Genomic DNA, 16176 nt, shown 5'->3' with positions numbered 1-16176 from the left:
GACTGTGATACTAGTGTTTCCTTCACCTGGCCTAGCTTTACTGTTCAGCCTACCCACTTTGTGGGAACATCCTGACAGAGGACATTATGGTGTTAGCTATACCACAGGGGCTGGGTGCCTCCCTAATTTTCATGAACTGTCTGAGTGCCTTTGCTGAGCTGTTGGGAATTATAGAATGGGAACAAGCATTGTACTTGACTTTTGACTTAATCCTCTCTAGCCTGATGATCTTGGCTTGCTTTGGGACTGTGAGACCCTGTGATTTTAGTGTCTTCTGCAGAGAGTCCTTTTTGCCCAGCCTCCAGGGGATTTGGACAATGGCATTACCATCCGTCTAGTCAGCCAAGCCAGAAGTATGACTCTTTTTTTCAACTGAGATTTTCATCAAAATCTATTGATCTTCCAACCCCCTGCTTTAGTCACCCCTCATTTACTGGTCTTGACCCCTCTTTTTCTTCCTCTGCATAACTGAATGAGGCATCTGTCACTTTTCATTGCAGGCTTTCAGATTGTTCTTTATGCCCACCCAGTGCCATCTTAATATCCTTTATTTTTTTAATCATATTTTCTTTAAATTCTTTGAAGTGGTATAGGAGAGTTGTGTAATTACCGCTGATTAATTGTCTTAGATCCTGTATCTCTTCAGGATATTTGGTTTGCTCCTTTGACTGGGTCGTCTCTTCCTTTTTCCTAGTATGACTTGTAATTTTTTGCTGATGTCTAGGCATCTGACTATGTTGGTGGATTTATTCTGATGGCCAGTTTCTCTCTCTCATCTATTTTTTTTTCACAGCTCTTCTTTGATGTTTGGTTCAGCTTATATTAAGTCTTTAAAATTGCCTGGCTTAAGTTTTCAAAGTTGGGCTAGGGACTCACTAGTGGGGTACAGATTTTCTCCCAGGGGTAGAATCAGAGAGAACCGAAAAGTTTTTGTTTGTGCAATTTCCAGGCCGGCCAGCAGATGGCACTTGTCAGTGCGCCTTTCCATGGCAGTGTTTCAGTCTGGGCTTTCCTGTGTTCCTGTGTTGAATCCCAGAGCAGAGATTTGGTGCAGGCTGTGCTGGTCAGATTCACTGAAGAAAAGCACCTCAACTTCTCCACCCCTTTCCCTTGAAACAGCTGACACAGGAAGATGTCTGTTCCCTGCTCAGTTGGCTACAGTGAGCCAGGGGTTTTACCCCAGATTAGTATATTGGGGGTGGGGGAGGGGAGCCCTTCCTGGCCATCGTGGGGTCTTGGTAACTCACGTTTGTTGTTTCGGCCTCTTCCTCTCTCTGTCCCTCACCCTCCTGGGAGTTGTGTAGCACTGTCCTGGTCTACTGACCCCCAATGCAGGACTTTGGGCAGCTTTTGGCTCTTTCTCCATTGTTTTTGTGAGAGCATTGAGCTCTGCCTGTTAGTCCTATGCCATCTTCCCACAATTCCCTTCGAAGGTTCTTTCCGAAATGCCAATCTGACAAGTCACTCCTCTGCTTAAAACACTGCAGTGGCATCTCACTGCTTTCAAGGTAAAATCCAAACACATTGGCAGGACATTCATGACTCTTCATGATTTAACTCTTAAGCCTCTGAACCTCTGCTCTCCCCTCCAAGATTCTACATATGGGTCAGAACTTGCTGGTTGATGGCAGAGCCAAGATAAATAAATTTCTCTCTATATTTGCACAGTGCCTTACATTTTATTGTTGGTTTAGAATACTTCCATGATCCCATGAGAGTCTCTTGTGCTTGTTTGAAGTCAGTCTTGGTGTCTAGCCCCAGCCCAGGTAACCACTGATATGCTTTCTGTCTCTGTAGTTTTGCCTTTTCTGTTAAGTTCATATAAATGAAGGCATACAATATGTATTTTAATGTGTTTGTTTTCTTTACATCCTCTTCATAATATTTTTGAGGGTCCATTTGAGTGTGTATCTATATTCATTTCCATTGTATGGATAATACGACATTTTGTTTATCCACTCACTAGTTGATGGGTACTTGGATTGTTTCCTATTTGGGGATATTTTAAATAGTCCTGTTGTAAACATTCACCGTCTTTGTGTGGACAGATGTTTTCATTTCTCTTGAATAGAAACCTAACAATAGAATTGCTGAGTCATATGGTAAGCATATGTTTAACTTTTTAAGAAATTACCAAACTGTTTTCCAAATTGAATGGACCATTTTCCATTCATACCAGCAATGTATAAGGATTCCAGTTTCTCCATATCCTTGGCAACATTTGGTACTGCCACTTTTTTTTTCATCTTTATAAATTGATTTATATTTACATCTTATGTAAATGGAATCATACAATATATTACACAATATATTTCATAATAACTCAATGTTAAAGTATTTGTCCTTTTGTGTTGTCGTTCTTTTTTATTTTAGTGAGTGTGTAGTGGTAGTTTGTAATTTTTTATGTATAAAACATAAAATTTGCCATTTAGCTATTTTTAAGTGTATAATTTGGTGGCATTACCTACATTTACACATTGTAGGTCTTTTTTTTTTTAATCTTTTTTGTTTATTCCCCCCTCCTTCACTCCTGTTGTCTGCTCTGTGTCCATTTGCTGTGTGTTCTTCTGCATCTACTTGTATTCTCATTAGGCAGCTCCGGAAACGGATCCTGGGACCTTCTGGAGTGGGAGAGAGGCGATTATTCTCTTGCACCACCTCAGCTCCCCTGCCCTTCTACGTCTTCTTATTCTCTCTCCTCTGTGTCTCTTATTGTGTCATCTTGCTGTGCCAGCTCTCTACATTGGCCGGCACTCTGCATGGGCCAGCTTGCCCTTACCAGGAGGCCCTGGGCATCAAACCCTGGCCCTCCTATATGGTAGATGGGAGCCCAGTTGGTTGAGCCACATTTGTTTCCCCATTGTAGGTCTTCTTAAATTTTATTTAAAAATTTCCAAAACTTACTAACATTCTATACCCAACAAGCAACAACTCCCCCATCTCTTGGGTGAGTCAAATTGCCATATAGACACAGATAACCATAAGTTGGATTTGCACAGCTATTTGGGCATCACTGTAGTTTGTTCCTTGTCATTCAGGTTGTGATAGTCTTGCTTTATGAAGCAGAGGAAGTGTGGATATCTGTGTTTGATCATCTTGGTGGCTAAGTAGTTACCATAGCAATGCTTATTCTTATGGCTTTGAGTTACTGTTTAGTGTCCTTTTAGTTCAACTTGAAGGACTCGCTTTAGTGTTTCTTGTAAGGCAGGTCTTCTCGTAATGTACTCTTCCAGCCTTAGTTTATCTGTAACTGTCTTAATTTCTTTCACTTTTGAAAGATAATTTTGCTAGATATAGAGTTCTTGGTTGACAGCTTGTTTTTTTTGTTTGTTTGTTTTTTGTTTGCTTAAGCACTTTAAATATGCTATCCCACTGTCTTCTGGTGGTTTCTGATGAGAAATCCACCATTAATCTTATTGGGGCTTTGTTGGATGTGACAAGTTGCTTCTCTCATGCTGCTTTTAAAATTATCGTTTTGTCTTTGGATTTTGACAGTTTCACTATGATGTGTTTTAGAGTCTATCCTGCCTGGAGTTCATTGATCTTCTAGGGTGTGTATATTTATGCCTTCATCCTTCATCAAATTGGGGAAGTTTTCAGCCATTATTTCTTTAAATCTTTTATAAAATTTTTGCCCCTCTCCCTTCTCTCTTATCTTTCTGGGATTCTTATCATTACTCAGAATCTCCCTCTGTGCCCCATCTTGATTCATTCCTCTCTGTCTGGAAGTTTCCATTCTGTTAAGTTATGTATTAATTGCTTTTTTGCTCTTCTTTATAGTTTTACCACCTAATTTATATCCTTAAAAAATGAATTTTTAGTTATATATGTTTTGTACTTTATGTAATAGAATCATATCATGTTTATTCTTTGTGGTTTGCCTTTTTGGTCAGTACTGTTTTTGAAATTTATCCATGTTACATATATATGTGGCTATAGTTCATTTTCACTGCTGTATGGATTGCATTGTGTGAATATATCTTTACTTACCACTTCTCTGTTGATAGATGTTGGGGTTGTTTCCAGTTTCTCGCTATTTTAAGTAATGCTACTGGAACATTCCTGAACATGTATTCTGGTGCACCTGAACGCTTTTGTCTAGATTGTATATTCTAGGAGTGCAATTGCTGGGCCATGGCGTGTATTCATCTCTACTAGGTAATGCCAAATTATTTTCCAAAGTAACCATGCCAGTTTACATTTCCACTACCTGTTCCTGTTGTTCTACACCTCACCAGTATTTGGTATTAACCAACTTCTAAGTTTCAACAATCTTGAAATCTCAGGTTTGAACTGGTCTCTCATTGTAGTTTAAATTTGCGTTTCCATGATGACTACTGAGTTTAAGAAACTTTTCATTTGTTTATTGGCCATTCATGTTTTGTCTATGACTTAGTGATTTACAAGGAGTTCTGTATATATGTTTGGGTACCAGTCATTTATGAGTTATATATGGTGCATGGAGGGGCCAGAAAGGCTGCAGGGTCATGACTTACCCTGTTGCTCCCGACCATAATTCCAGAACTTTAGAAAGTACTTTTTCACACATACCTCATTTATAATAACTGGTGAAGTGACAGCTATTTCTCCCTTTCTCTTAGAATATTAAATATTACCAGGGTATCCGGGCTGCTGTGAGCAGAGTGAAGGGGAGAGGACAGAAGGCCTTGGTTCTCGACATTGGCACTGGCACAGGACTCTTGTCAATGATGGCGGTCACAGCAGGTGCCGACTTCTGCTATGCCATTGAGGTGAGCCACGATCATCAGGTGTGTGTTCTGCCCGTTGTACAGGTTACACACCTTACTGCCCCTTGTCCTTTCCCCATCTACTTGTTCTCAGATACTCATGGCGTGCTTACTCTGTGCCAAATACAGAGCTAGTTTTGAGGGGCACAGGGATGAACTACACACAATTAGCCTGTTTTCTCTTCTGGAAACAGTGATTTTTTTTTTTTTTAAGGTTTATTTTACTTCTTTCTTTCTTCCCACACCTTTGTTGTTTTTCACTTGCTGTGTTGTAGCTGAGTGTGGGGGTTTCGTCCTCGCTCAGGCCCAAGAGTCGGGGGGGCTTGCTCCTGCCGATCAGCCGGCGGGGGGTGCCCCAAGAGGGAGCACCGGTTCTCCCGGCGTGGGGGACGCGCGGTTGGGGAAAAACCACGGAGACCGCTTGAGCGCAAGAACCGGTCTGCTTTATTACGGAAGTACACTTAGCTATATAGGGTTGGGTAGAGGGGGGGGCGTGATGAAGGGAGGGTTGGCTAAGGGGCGGCTGTGGACAGGCTGAAGCTGATGGATAGACCTGAGGTAAGCAGTTACTGGGGAAGAGGGCAGACTGTGGGTTGGCAATATGGGCGGGACTGGCGGGAAGGACGGCGGGAGCTGGAAGGGGAGGAGGGGTGGAGAAAGGCGGCAACAATTGCTCCTTTTGTTTTTAAAAGGAAATAGAGGCAACAAGTTTTGGTGCGCACTGTGGGTGTGAATAACTCGGTGTGCGCAGCAACAAAAGACAAGGATTATGAGGAGGAGGAGGAAAAGGAGGTTATAAGGACGGGCACGGGGATAAGACGAGGGGTGGGGGGAGACCACAAGGACCGGCCGGTCGTGAGCGGACAACATAGCATCTGGCCAGGATGCATGTGCCCGCCATTAGGGTCGGCGCACGCCGGCGCCTGGCGCGCGCCGAGCCTTGCCAGCGAAACGGGCCTGTGATGCCCCTGTACCCCTCGCCCGAGGGGGAGGAGTAGTTGGGGAGAAGTAAGGAGAGGAAGACAAGAAGCTATAGGCGAGCGGTCTGGAGTAGGTGGCTTTTGGTGAGGTTGGGGTGAGAGGAGTTTAGAGAAGCGAACGAAGCTCTGATCAGATTAATGAGGGGGCTGGGGTACAGAGTAGGGGGTAAGCGAGGCTTGGGGTTGTGGGAGCTGAGGGAGGCAGTGGCGAGGGGGGTGCCGGGCGAAGGAGCGGGCGAGGTGGAGCGGGGCAGGGAAGGGGGCTGTGCCTTTGGAGGATTGAAAATCTGATTTGGGCCCACTGGGGTGGAACGTGTGGGAATTGGCTCCTTTTTTATAGTGATAATGGCACCGTAATCGTAGCCTACTGCATACAGGCGGGCTCCCCACATGCGGCCTCGTAACCAGAGGTCGGAGTTGGGGTCTTTGACTGTGAGTGTGATGGTGTTCCATCGAGTAGCATTACGCTGGAGAGTGAGGTATGGGTCTTCGTTAGGGGCGCTGGACCATCCGTGGGCGATGGTTTCGCACCCCCAGGAAGGACAGTAATAGTGCGTTGGGTCATGGCATCCTCTGGCGGAGGATGGGCACATGTAGAAACCTGTGGCAGCGGGGTTGTGTCCCCCCCACTCATAAGACGGAAGGTTCGTGCCACCTTGAGTTTGGGCGGAGGCCGCGGGGGTTAACACCTTGAGGCTGCAAAGGTCCAAGTGGCAGCAAGGGCGCGCAAGTTCGGCACGCGCGCACAAGGTGCTTGCAAGTCTCAATGGGTATGTCTGGAAAGCTTTCGGATGGACCGCGCAGAGAAATGAAATTGGGAATGTAAGAGCTTAGCTTGATTGACAAAGTCCCCAAGCCGCGGCCCGTCGGCAGGGCTTTCATGGAGGAGGACTGGGTTTACCTGGCGGCTTGACACAGAAGCATCAGCGAGGTCATTCCCTAGAGCCAGCGGTCCTGGTAGGCCAGAATGGCTTCTGATATGAGCAGTGAACCAGGGCTGCTGCCTCGCCTCAAGCAGTCGCTGTATGAAGGCGAGCGCCCGATTGATGTTTGAGTCACCTGGTAGGGAAGTAGCAAGCGGGAGGCTGCGACACACCTGAAGAGTGTATAGGCTGTCAGTAAAGATGTTGAGAGGCTGGTCTGGGTGGAGATTGAGGACTGCAGCGACAGCTAGAAGCTCGCCCACTTGAACAGAAGAGTCATTTGCGAACAGCAGTTGCCGTGGCTCAGGATTCTCAGGAGTGTATATGATGGCAGCAAACGCCGTTTTTGAGGCATCTGTGAAGGCAGTGATAGCAGAAGGGATCGGGTTCCGTGCGGGCAATGGACGGAACGGGTTGGAAAACGCCAATTGAGACATTCCCTGCAGCAATCGGTGATGAGGATAGTGGTTGTCAAAGGAGCCGCGAAAGAGCTCTACCAGGCTCTGCATTTGGGCATTGTTCATGATGAGGGAGGTAACTTCCTTGGCATCTAAAGGCCAAACAATAGTGTGTGGCGGGATGCCATACGTTTGTATGGAGAGAAGTACTAAGTCAGTGGCCAACGTGATCCAGGCCCTTATAAAAGGGCAGATTTTCGGGAGTTTGCTCTTTGACGTATGCAGAAAAAGGAGAGGGCCATCTTGCCACAAGAGACCTGTGGGAGTGATTGGCGTTGGCAGAACTAAAGCCAAGATTGGAAGGGTGGGGGAGAACCGCTCCAGGCGACACTGTTGCAGGGCGGCGCTGACTTGTTGGACGGCTTCTCGAGCCTCTGGAGTGATGATGATGCTGCGAGTGGTCGCCGTTGGAGGGCTGTCCCTTGTCTGCAAAAGCTCGAAGAGAGGCTGCATTTGCGCTGTTGTGATGGGAAGCGCCGAGCGAAGCCAATTGATTTGCCCGCAGAGCTGTTGGAGCTCAGTTAATGTCATCTTCGGAGAGAGGTGGATTTTTGGGCTTGTGGGCTGGATAAGCCGATGAAAATGAAAGCCTAAAAATTGGAAAGGAGGCTGGAGGTTTATTTTGTCAGACTGCACAGTAAGCCCGAGACTGGAGAGGTTTGTTATTATTGCCGAGAGCAGATCATTGAGGAGCGCACTGGAGCTCGCTGCTAAAAGGAGATCGTCCATGTAGTGGAGGATGTATGTGTGCTCCGGATTGAACTTGGAGCGTAGCGGCTCAACAGCATGGTTGACATACAGTTGGCACATGGTCGGGCTGTTGCGCATGCCTTGAGGCAATACTCACCACTGAAATCGCTGAGCTGCGCCTTGGTTGTTGATGCGCGGAACTGTGAACGCGAATCGTGGACAGTCCCGGGGGTGAAGAGGAATAGAGAAAAAGCAGTCCTTAATGTCAATGGTTGCCGCGTGAAAATGCTGGGGGACTGCGGTGGGATGCGGGCATCCTGGCTGAGGTGATCCCATAGGCTTAATATGTTTGTTGATCTCACGGAGGTCGTGGAGAAGGCGGTATTTGCCGGTGTTCTTTTTGCTAATGACAAAGACTGGTGAATTGTAGGGACTAGTGGATGACTCTATATGCCCTGCTTGTAGCTGCTCTTCAACGAGGGCAGAGAGAGCTTGCAGCTTGTGAGCTGGCAAGGGCCACTGCTCTACCCAGATGGGCTCCTCTGTGTCCCATTCCAGAGGGATAGGGTCAGGTTTTGAGATGGGAGCAGTGGCCCCTAGAAGCGGGGGGGGCAGCGCAGCTGAGAAGGCTTCTGTGGTGATTCGGGCCTTTAGCTGGCTGAGGACATCTCTCCCCCATAAGATGGTTTGGACAGACGAAAGGACGAGTGGGCGAATTTGGCCTTCGTGGCCTTCTCGGTCGCTCCAATGCAGAGGTTGGGATGTTTTCCAGGAGGTAGCAGCTCCCGTGGCGCCGATGACTTGAGGGCCGGTCTCTAGGGGCCAGTGATTGAACGCAGCGACTTCGAAGGGAACACAGGAGACTTCAGCGCCAGAATCTAGAAGTCCATCGAGCCATTGCCCATTGATTTTGAGCTCCAGTGAAGGTTTCTGGCGGCGTGTGATGGGCATTGTCCACATTATGGCTTGGGAATTTTCCTGAGGGCCTCTTGGGGGTGGGGCTGAGGCCTGCCCCGATGGAAGTTTAAAGGCTGCTGGGAACCTTGGGCGGAACGGCAGTCGCGGGCCCAGTGATAACCCTTCCCACAACGCGGACACGGCGTAGAAGGGCCCCTTGGCCGTCGCATCGGCGGGTCTGAGCGAGGCGCTGGGCCTGGCTGAGAGCACTCGCGGACGAAGTGGCCGGGCTGGCCGCACCGAAAGCAGACGGAAGTGGGGCTGGATGAAACAGCCATGTCAGAGGCAAAGGCAGTGGTGAGTGTTTTGACTTGTGGGTCGACGTCACGGCAAGCAAGGACCCATTCGTGCAGAGCTTTGTCGCGTATGGGAAGGATTATGGCCCGGAACGGCGCAAGGCACCCGTCAATGACTTAACTCTTTGGCTAACGCAAATTGGGCATCCTCGCTGGAAATTTTCCGCTGACAAGCTTCCAGGACGCGGGCGACAAATGCTGGGAAGGTCTCATTGGAGTCCTGAAGCAGCTGCGCGAGCTTGGTGGGCTGCTTGGTGGAAACTAGAGAGAATGACCGCTGGAGGAGGACCTTTACCCGGTGCCAAAACCCTGGGTCAATTTTGAGATAAGAACGAGGGTTTGCATAATTGTTGGTGCCCGTGTATGCATCGGAGGGATCGAGGACGCTGGCCTGGGCATTCTCCACGATTTGCCGGTCAACAGCCGCTTGATAATGGGCGTGCCATTCAATAAATTGACCCGGCGTCAGGATGGCACGGGCTAGTGCAATCCAGTCATATGGGAGAACGAGTTGGGTCCCTAACTCCTCAAGTAGTTGCTGCGCATAAGGGCTGCCAATCCCGTCTTCCTTTACAGCTTTGCGGAGGGTTCTGACCTCTTCCGCTGTAAAGGGTAGCCAAGTTTGGGGTCGCTGCGGCGTGGGCTGCGGATTTAGCGGATACAGCTGAGGGGTTTGAGGAGGCGTGGCACCGGGGACCGATGGAGCAGCCAAGGCAGGTAAAGGGCTATTGCCGTATGGCGGCGGCAAGGGATAAGCAGAACACGGGTGAGAAAATGGCGGCTTAGCGGCTTCCGGGCAACAACAAAATGGCGGCAGGACCCTTCCGGGCGCCGGCCAAGATGGTGGAGCAACCACATCCGGCAGCGGACAGAATGGCGCGAGGGGCGCTTCCGGTTTAGCGGAAGATGGCGACCATGCAGTTTCCGTGCCCGAACCGGATGCTGACTGGGCAGGAAGAGGCGGGTAGAGGCGGGAGGAGGAGGACACTGGCGGAGAAGAAGCCGGATGGGCGCCATCTTGGGCAGAAGACAAAGGCGCTGGCGGAGAAGAAGGCGGAAGTCCGCCATCTTGGGGAGCGGCAGGAGTGGTTTCTGTCTGCTGCGGGGAGCTCGGGCGGGGAGGTTCGCGCTCGAGAGCAGCAGCAAGTTGGTCAGACAGAGAGTCAGTGTCGGCGGGCTCATCGGGATCACAGTCTAGAGGCCGTTTGGGAGAAGCTTCATAAACGGCCTCGGTCGGAGCGCCGAGGAGACAAACGCGAATGGCAACGAGAACGGGTAAGAGGCCTGCTGGGAAGGTGCGTTTCTCGTGCTCCATGGCGGAGGTGACTCGATCTATGAGTCGCGAGTATGTGTCCGGGCTCCAGAGTTGGCAGGTGGCGAGCCACGGATTAAAAGGGAGCAAGAGATCCCAGTACTTTTGGAGCTGCCGCAAGGAGACACGGACTCCATTGGCATCGAGCAGGGCAGCGAGGGCTCTGACTTGCGGCGCCTGACGCAATGACAAAGAGGCACCCATGACGGGATAGGGACGGGACGACGGCGAGGGGTCCCTTGGGGCTCGTCCGGGCGAGGGGTCCCTACCTGGAGAGGAGGACGATCACAGCAGCAGCAGCAGCAGAGAGGGGCCGGGGGAGGAGCTGCCACGTTGGGCGCCAGTTGTAGCTGAGTGTGGGGGTTTCGTCCTCGCTCAGGCCCAAGAGCTGGGGGGGGCTTGCTCCTGCCGATCAGCCGGCGGGGGGTGCCCCAAGAGGGAGCACCGGTTCTCCAGGCGTGGGGGACGCGCGGTTGGGGAAAAACCATGGAGACCGCTTGAGCGCAAGAACAGGTCTGCTTTATTACGGAAGTATACTTAGCTATATAGGGTTGGGTAGAGGGAGGGGCGTGATGAAGGGAGGGTTGGCTAAGGGGCGGCTGTGGACAGGCTGAAGCTGATGGATAGACCTGAGGTAAGCAGTTACTGGGGAAGAGGGCAGATTGTGGGTTGGCAATATGGGCGGGACTGGCGGGAAGGACGGCGCTGGAAGGGGAGGAGGGGTGGAGAAAGGCGGCAACACTGTGTCTGCTCATCTTCCTTGTTTCTTTCTTTAGGAGGCAATGGGAGCCGAACCTGGGCCCTCTGATGTGGGAGGGTGGTATTAATCGCTTGAGCTGCCTCCTACTCCCTAGAAACGGTGACTCTTAACCATGGCTGCACATCAGTATCACCTGAAGAACTTTGAAAACTACTGATCCCTAGTCTCACCCATGGAGATTTTGATTTAATTATTTTAGAGTATGACCTGGGTATTGGGATTTTTTAATGTACAGCCAAGGTTGAAAAACTACTGCCTTAAATGTTCCTACAGAGCCTACATTTACCAATAGTTTAACAATCATTTGTTTCCATAAAACATTGTATATGTGTTGTTTTTCTAATAACGTAAATAATACATATCATTGTAGGACACTTGTGAAACAAAATATAAAGCCAAAATTATCTGTTGTTAGAATTTGGTAAATAGTCTTCCAAGCTTTTTTGGGAGGCTGGGGGTGAGCATGTACTTAAATACTTTCCTCTACAAAATTGGGTTTGTGTGGTAATTGTGTTACAAATAGCAATGTCCCAAAATAACCAGGCTTAAACAAGGTAGAAGTGCTTTGTTTTCTCACAGAATCTGGAGGTCAGCAATCCAGGGTGCATTCTCCAAACTCCCTCCAGCTCCCTCCTCTGCCAGCCCTTCACTGTGGTCCTCATAGCCATGGTCCAAAAAAGTGGGCATTTTATAGATGATGAAACTATCACAGTGTGCTTGAGGAGCACTTGTCATCCAAAGTCTTAGCATAAGGTGTCAGGGTAGAAAAATCCAGAAAGTTATATTGCAGCCAGACTATGGAAGACCTGACCTAGGTGCCACAATAAAGAGTTTCATTTTTAATTTCACTAACTCAAGTCAGGTGTTCTTAACCTGAGATTAATAATGAGCTGCAGGTATCCATGACAGTCATAAAGTTTTATGTAAGTTTGTGTATGTATGTGATTCTTTACACTTTTCTGAGGATTTTATGGAAAGGATTAAGAGTCACTTCTCTAACTTTCAGTGAATTATCAATATCAAGGTTTTTGAGCAGATTCAAAGAAATCTTTGTTTTAGGAAGATTGCCTTGATAGCCAAAAGCAGATTTTATTATCCTTGTTTTACACATGAGGAAACTAAGACCTAAAGAAGCTCAAGACCCACAGTTAATAAGCAGCTTAAGTCCCACAGTTAATAAGCAGGAGAGCAAGGCCTGGAGCCCTTGTCTTTCAGTTCCTCATTATGGTTCTCGCTCCTGCGGTAGCTTTCAGTGGGAGGTGTATGTATGTGCGCATGTGCTTATGTGTTATTGTCTAGCCTGGGTGTTTGGGAGGGCAGTGGTATTGGGAAAGTTCTGGTAATTGATGGTAATGAGAGTAGCACAGCATTGGGAATGTGACTTATCTCTGAATGGTATGCTTAGGAATGGATTAGGTAGAAAAGTTTATGTTGTATATGTGTATCTTCAATTAAAAGAGAGACTAAAGAGACAATGACAATTTAATGCAATATATGATCCTGGATGGGATCCAACAGTGGAGGATATTATTGGCACATATGAAAAAAATCGGAATATAGATTGTAAACTTTTTATCACTTAACTGTACTGGTGGTATATAAGTGAATGTCTTTGTTCTTAGGAAGCAATGTATGTGCATGTATTAAGTGTTCAAGAAGCATATATACAACTTGCTCTCAAATGTCTAGGGAATCGATGGAATGATTTGGCAAATGTGGCAAAATGTTACAGATTGGTGATCTAGGTGTCTGGGTATGTTGGAGTTTTTAGTATGAGTGTTGCATTATTTTTGCAGCTTTCCTGTGAGCTTAAAATGATTTCAAAATAAAATGTAAAAAAAAAAGGAAAAGCCACCAGGCCTGCTTGTGTGCTGGGAAAGCCTGCTCCTAGCTTCCACTCTTTCTCCTTTTTAAGAACAGGAAGAATGTTCCTGGGGATCTCCAGCATACCTCTCCTTGGTCATTGATAAGAACAGGGTTAAACCCCATTCCTTATCCTGTTCCTGGCAAGTGAGTTCAGTTATCCTTAGACCAGACAGGTGCACCACACAAAATTAGGTCAGCTCTCCAGAACTGCACCTTTCCACCTGAGGGGAGGGGTGAGGCACATGGAGGAGAGAAGTCAGCCGCAGTGTCCATTCCAGATAGTGTTTTGGGTGAGATGTTGAACTTGGTCAGCTGAGTAGGAGGTTGTCCAAGGCTGGAGGACCAGGGGAAGAGATGAATCTTGTGTCAAGGGGCAGTATAAGGGGGTGGGACTGAGGCTCTAATACTTCTAGGAATGAAGGCAAAGTCATAGGTAACACTGAGGGTTTGAGGCCCTTTGTATTAGTCAGCCAAAGGGGTGCTGATGCAAAGTGCCAGAACTCTGTTGGCTTTTCTAAGGGGTATTTGGGGTAGAAGCGTACAGTCACCAGGCCCTAAAGAGTCCAACTCAAGGAACCATAAGAGCTGCTTTGTCACCCATGTCTGTTGCCACATGTTGATGCAAGATGGTGGGCAATGTCTGTAAGGGTTCAGCCTTCCTTCCTCTTTCCCCTTAAGTCTCCATGGGTCCAGCTTCTTCTGATGTCAGCTCTAGGCTGGTGTAAGGCTTGTCTCTTCCTGGGGCTCATCTGTTTCCACGCTCAGCTGCTCTGCTTTCTCCACAAGGCCAGCTGTAAACTCTCAGGCACACAGTTCAGCTCTCTCCCCGGGGCTCCAGCATCAAAACTCAACTATCTTGTGTTCTCTTTCTCCATGGATTTTCTTCCCTGTCTTTGATTAAGCATCCATTTATACAGCCCACGCTGTAGGCTAGCTGTAGGTGGGACTCAAACTGAACTGCCCTAATGACTAGGTCAAATAAAAACCCTAATATTGATTTAATAAAGTAAAAGAGCAAAGGAAACCTCTGAGTCTAATGCAATCTAATATGCCCAGAGGAACAGACCAGTTTGCAAACGCAATTCAATATCTATTTTTGGAATTGATAAACAATACCAAACACCCTTCAAGCCAAATCCTAGAAATAATTTGAAACAGATTGTGAAGATAATGTTCTTTTTCTAGGTAGGTTTATAAGTTCTTTTAAAAAGACCATAGCACTTCTTCCTAGATCATAGTGAAAGAAATATGTGTTCACAGCAGAAAATGTGGAAAACAGAAAGGGATTTAGCAAAAATAAAATCTTGTCATCATGACCAGTCACTTTATTATTTTATGTTTCTGCTCGGTTTGTGTGTGGCCTCATGTGAGTCTGTGTTTTTGGCATAATGTGTTTGGAGTGGTTGGAGCAACGCACTGGAGAGTCTAAACTGGGAAGGATGAAATGTAAAAGTTGGAGGTGCTTATGTTTAGGGAGATGTGAGGGTTTCAGGGAAGGCTTCTGCAGAGAGTGGGATTTGGGCTGTCCTGGAAAGTTGGCTTGGAATTGGCAGGTGGAACTAGGAGAGGGGCTTCAGGACAAGGAATGCTGCCTAGTAGGAGATCGGTGTGGCTGCAGCATCAGTCACGGGGTGGGGTGGTGGTGGTAAGCCTGGGAAGGTAAGGGGGTCCATATTGTGAACCATAGTTTTATTTTTTTAAAAGATTTATTTATTTATTTCTCTCCCCTTCCCTCCCCTCTCCACCCCGGTTTTCTGTTCTCTGTGTCTATTTGCTGTGTCTCTTTGTCCGCTTCTGTTGTCAGTGGCACGGGAATCTGTGTTTGTTTTTGTTGCATCATCTTGTGTCAGCTCTCCATGTGGGCGGCACCATTCCTGGGCAGGCTGCACTTTCTTTCACGCTGAGCGGCTCTCCTTACCGGGTGCACTCCTTGTGCGTGGGGCTCCCCTACGCGGGGTACAGCCTGCATGGCACGGCACTCCTTGCACACATCAGCACTGCACATGGGCCAGCTCCACATGAGTCAAGGAGGCCTGGGGTTTGAACTGCAGACCTCCCATGTGGTAGACGGATGCCCTAACCACTGGGCCAAGTCTGTCTCCCTGTGAACCATATTTTAATGACTTATTTTTAATGTCATTGAAAAATAATAGTAAGTAGGCTGTGTTGGGCCAGCAGTAGGGATGTTGGACGGTTTTGAGCAGGATGACCTGCTCACACTCCTACCTAGCACAGTCTCTAGAGAGCACAGCATATGTCCCAGGTCACAGATGGTGCTTTTGTGAGGGAAGCTGCCTGCTGGCTCCCCCTGCTCTTTGGCAGCCCTCTAGCCTGGCACTGACACCTTTTGTCCTCATGAGGAAGGGAGGCCTTCTCAGGATCCCCAGCATCCCCGGTGTGCCTGGCTTGTCCTGGGAACTTGTAGCTGCAAGTTAAACCTGATTGCATCTCACTATTTTGGATTCATTTTCATGACACACATTTAGAGAATAAAGTATTTAGGCTACACAGATGAAATCTTTTTTATTTAGATCAAATCAGCATGAAAGAAATATTTTACCTATGTCTTGAATGGTTACAAAGTACACTTTGTTTATTGAGAAGGAAATTCTTGTACAGAGGCGTCTTTTACTTTAAATCTTAGGCCCAGAATCAAGGAATAGCCTGCTAACCGTAGCTGTTAGGACACTATTTAATTTACTGCGCATTTTCACTTGGGTTTTTGTTCCAACTTTTAGGTTTTCAAGCCTATGGCTGATGCTGCTGTGAAGATTGTGGAGAAAAATGGCTTCAGTGATAAAATTAAGGTTATCAACAAGCATTCCACTGAGGTGACGGTAGGTCCAGGTGAGATGAACAGATCCTATGTTGAAAGCTTTGTTTGTTCTTGGATAAGAGAGGAAAAAATTTAAAGTGGGGTAGATATATCCAGATAATTAATTGCAGAGAAATGAGGCCTCTTTTGTGGTGGGTCCACAGATAAGCACTTTGCTCCGTTTGGTGTTTATTTTTCTACTGGTTAATTAAAACAAATCAGTAGTCAATAAACCAAAGCTAAACAAATGCAGCAGTAGTGCCACAAATGAAACCTTTTGCTGCTTTTAGTAAGTTGAAATTTTTGTGTGGTTCAGCTCTCAAGTTTAGGCAGACAGAAGTGAAACTAATTAAGTAATAGGAAGAGGTTTA

General features: G+C 47.4%; 1 protein-coding gene across 9 annotated transcripts in view; it reads left to right on the top strand.

Moving 5' to 3' along the window:
• The window catches only part of PRMT7 (protein arginine methyltransferase 7), a 57468-nt gene that overhangs the window by 13581 nt on the left and 27711 nt on the right, over window positions 1–16176 (top strand). For 8 of the 9 annotated variants that reach the window (XM_058279803.2, XM_071209119.1, XM_058279805.2 and 5 more), the window contains 2 exons: window positions 4602–4751; window positions 15729–15837. In XM_058279803.2, coding sequence (XP_058135786.1) covers window positions 4602–4751; window positions 15729–15837 — 259 coding nt within the window. Of the gene's footprint in view, window positions 1–4601; window positions 4752–15050; window positions 15143–15728; window positions 15838–16176 lie in introns of those variants that run through there. The other variant, XM_071209120.1, reaches the window with a different exon arrangement.

Source organism: Dasypus novemcinctus, chromosome 18, assembly GCF_030445035.2.
Source record: "Dasypus novemcinctus isolate mDasNov1 chromosome 18, mDasNov1.1.hap2, whole genome shotgun sequence".
Classification (NCBI taxonomy): domain Eukaryota; kingdom Metazoa; phylum Chordata; class Mammalia; order Cingulata; family Dasypodidae; genus Dasypus; species Dasypus novemcinctus.
The sequence above is the reverse complement of the archived record's forward strand: the minus strand, read 5'-3'. Positions and strand labels throughout refer to the sequence as shown.